Here is a 2,468-nt window from a genome sequence, read left to right as displayed (position 1 = left end):
GACACCGAGTGGTCCATGCTCCAAGTGATAGCGCTTGGATGGTCAGGAAACACGGCAAGGCCACTGGCTCCCCATGGCTGCTGGGTCTGCCCCTCATCTCTGTGGCCCTGCTGGACTCTTCCAAGCAGTTCCTGTCCTTGTGGAGCTGAGGGCCCAGAGCTGGACCCAACATTGCAGCTGTGGTGTGAGCAGGGCAGAGCAGAGGGGGGGGAGAAGCTCCATGGACCTACAACCACCCCAATTCTCATGTACATCCTAATATACCCCAATATACCCCCTATACATCCTAATATACCCCAATATACCCTAATATACCCCAATACACCCCTTATTTCCCCCAGTACACCCCATATACGTCCCCATATACCCCAATACACCCCAAATACATCCCAATAGACCCCTTATATACCTCAGTATACCCCAATACACCCCATATAGACCCCAATATACCCCAATATACCCCATATACATTCTAGTATCAATACACCCCATATACATCCCATATACACCCCATATATGTCCCAATGTACCCCAATACAGCCCATATACATGCCAATATACCCCATATACATCTCGTATACATCCTAGTATACCCTAGTACACCCCAATACACCCCATATACACGCCAATATACCCATATACATCCCAATATACCCCAATACACCCCTTACGTACCCAAATATACCCCAACACACTCCATATACATGCCAATATACCCTACATACATCCTAATATACCCCAATATACCCAAATATATCCTAATATACCCCAACACACCCCATATACATGCCAATATACCCCATATACACCCCACATGCACACCAACATACCCCTTATATACCCCAATACACCTCATATACACCCCAATATACCCCAATACATTCCATATACATGCCAATATACCCCTTATATGTCCCAGTATACCCCAGTACACCCCATATACTCCAGTATAGCCCATATACACCCCATATACATCCCAATACACCCCTTATACACCCCATATACATCCCATATGCACCCTAATATACCCCATATACCCCAATACACCCCATACACACCCCAGGATGCCCTTGGCCTTGTTGCCCACCAGGCCCCATTGCTGCTCATGTTCAGCTGCTGTCCCCAACACCCCCAGCTCCTTCCCAGCCACTCGTCCCCAACCCTAGAGCCCTGCACGGGGTCATTGCAGGACCCAGCACTTGGCCTTGGTGAACCCCATCCCATTGCCCTCCCCCCATGGATTGAAAATTAAGACTCTGAAGCCTGAGATCAAGCCCCCACAAACCAGATCTGCCCTTGGCATCTCCTCCTGCTCCCTAAATCCCCTTCTCCTTCCCCGCAGGCTGCAGGCTCGCATCGCTCACAGGATCCAAGAGCTGGAAAACCTTCCTGGCTCCCTGGCCGGTGACCTGAGAACCAAAGCTACCATTGAACTTAAAGCCCTCAGGCTGCTTAATTTTCAGCGCCAGGTAAGCTCGGCGCCGGAGGAAATCGGGGTTCGTTAACACGGGAGCTCAAAACCCGCGCTCTCGTGACGCTCTGCGGCTTCTTTGTGGAATTAATTCCCCTTGTTTTAATCCGAATCGCTCCCAAAAGCTGCGCCAGGAGGTGGTGGTGTGCATGAGGCGAGACACGGCCCTGGAAACGGCCCTGAACGCCAAGGCCTACAAGCGCAGCAAGCGGCAGTCGCTGCGGGAGGCGCGCATCACCGAGAAGCTGGAGAAGCAGCAGAAGATCGAGCAGGAGCGGAAACGCAGGCAGAAGCACCAGGTCAGGCCCTGCTGGGGGGTTTTTTTTTTGGGTCTAGGATTTGGGGCGGGGGTTTTGGGACTCGGTGTTGGGCTGGGGGTTTTGGTCCTGGGCGCCCCGGTCGGGGTTTTTTGGGTCTAGTTGATAATTGCTTTGACTCGATGATTTCTGTAAGCCCTTGCAACCCAAATACTCCATTTAATTAAACGTAAAAGGAGTTAATCCGAATTAACTCGCGCCGTTAGACGTGTAAACTCAGCACGGCACCCGAGCCCTGCCCGCCTCTCGTTCCAGGAATACCTCAATAGCATCCTCCAGCACGCCAAGGATTTCAAGGAGTACCACCGCTCGGTCACCGGCAAGATCCAGAAGCTGACCAAGGCGGTGGCCACCTACCACGCCAACACGGAGCGCGAGCAGAAGAAGGAGAACGAGCGCATCGAGAAGGAGCGAATGCGCCGCTTGATGGTAAGGCCTCGGGGTTTAGGGGGTGTGTTTGGGGTGAGCGCGAGGGGCTCGTCTCAGAACCACAGGATATGAGGAAAGCTCCCCCAGTGCAACCCCTGCCAGAGCAGGGTCACCAGAGCTCCCCCAGGAACACGGCCAGGGCTTTGGGGGTCTGCAGAGAAGGGGACCCCAAAACCTCTCCCCAGCCTGGGCCATCCCACAGCAGAGCCTGGCTCCTTCCTCCTGACACTGCCCTTTCCCAATGGATCCCC

At 53.2% G+C, this 2,468-nt stretch overlaps 1 protein-coding gene across 1 annotated transcript in view; it reads left to right on the top strand.

The window, feature by feature from the left end:
- Positions 1 to 2,468, top strand: part of LOC104541003 (transcription activator BRG1) — a gene marked incomplete at both ends in the record, with an annotated part of 8,588 nt that overhangs the window by 421 nt on the left and 5,699 nt on the right. The window contains 3 exons of the mRNA XM_010184948.1: positions 1,343 to 1,469; positions 1,597 to 1,770; positions 2,044 to 2,217. Of these exons, the coding sequence (XP_010183250.1) occupies positions 1,343 to 1,469; positions 1,597 to 1,770; positions 2,044 to 2,217 (475 nt within the window). The remainder of the gene's footprint in view (positions 1 to 1,342; positions 1,470 to 1,596; positions 1,771 to 2,043; positions 2,218 to 2,468) is intronic.

This window comes from Mesitornis unicolor, unplaced genomic scaffold (genome assembly GCF_000695765.1).
Source record: "Mesitornis unicolor isolate BGI_N332 unplaced genomic scaffold, ASM69576v1 scaffold7230, whole genome shotgun sequence".
NCBI classification, from domain to species: domain Eukaryota; kingdom Metazoa; phylum Chordata; class Aves; order Mesitornithiformes; family Mesitornithidae; genus Mesitornis; species Mesitornis unicolor.
This window is presented reverse-complemented; position numbering and strand designations above follow the sequence as displayed.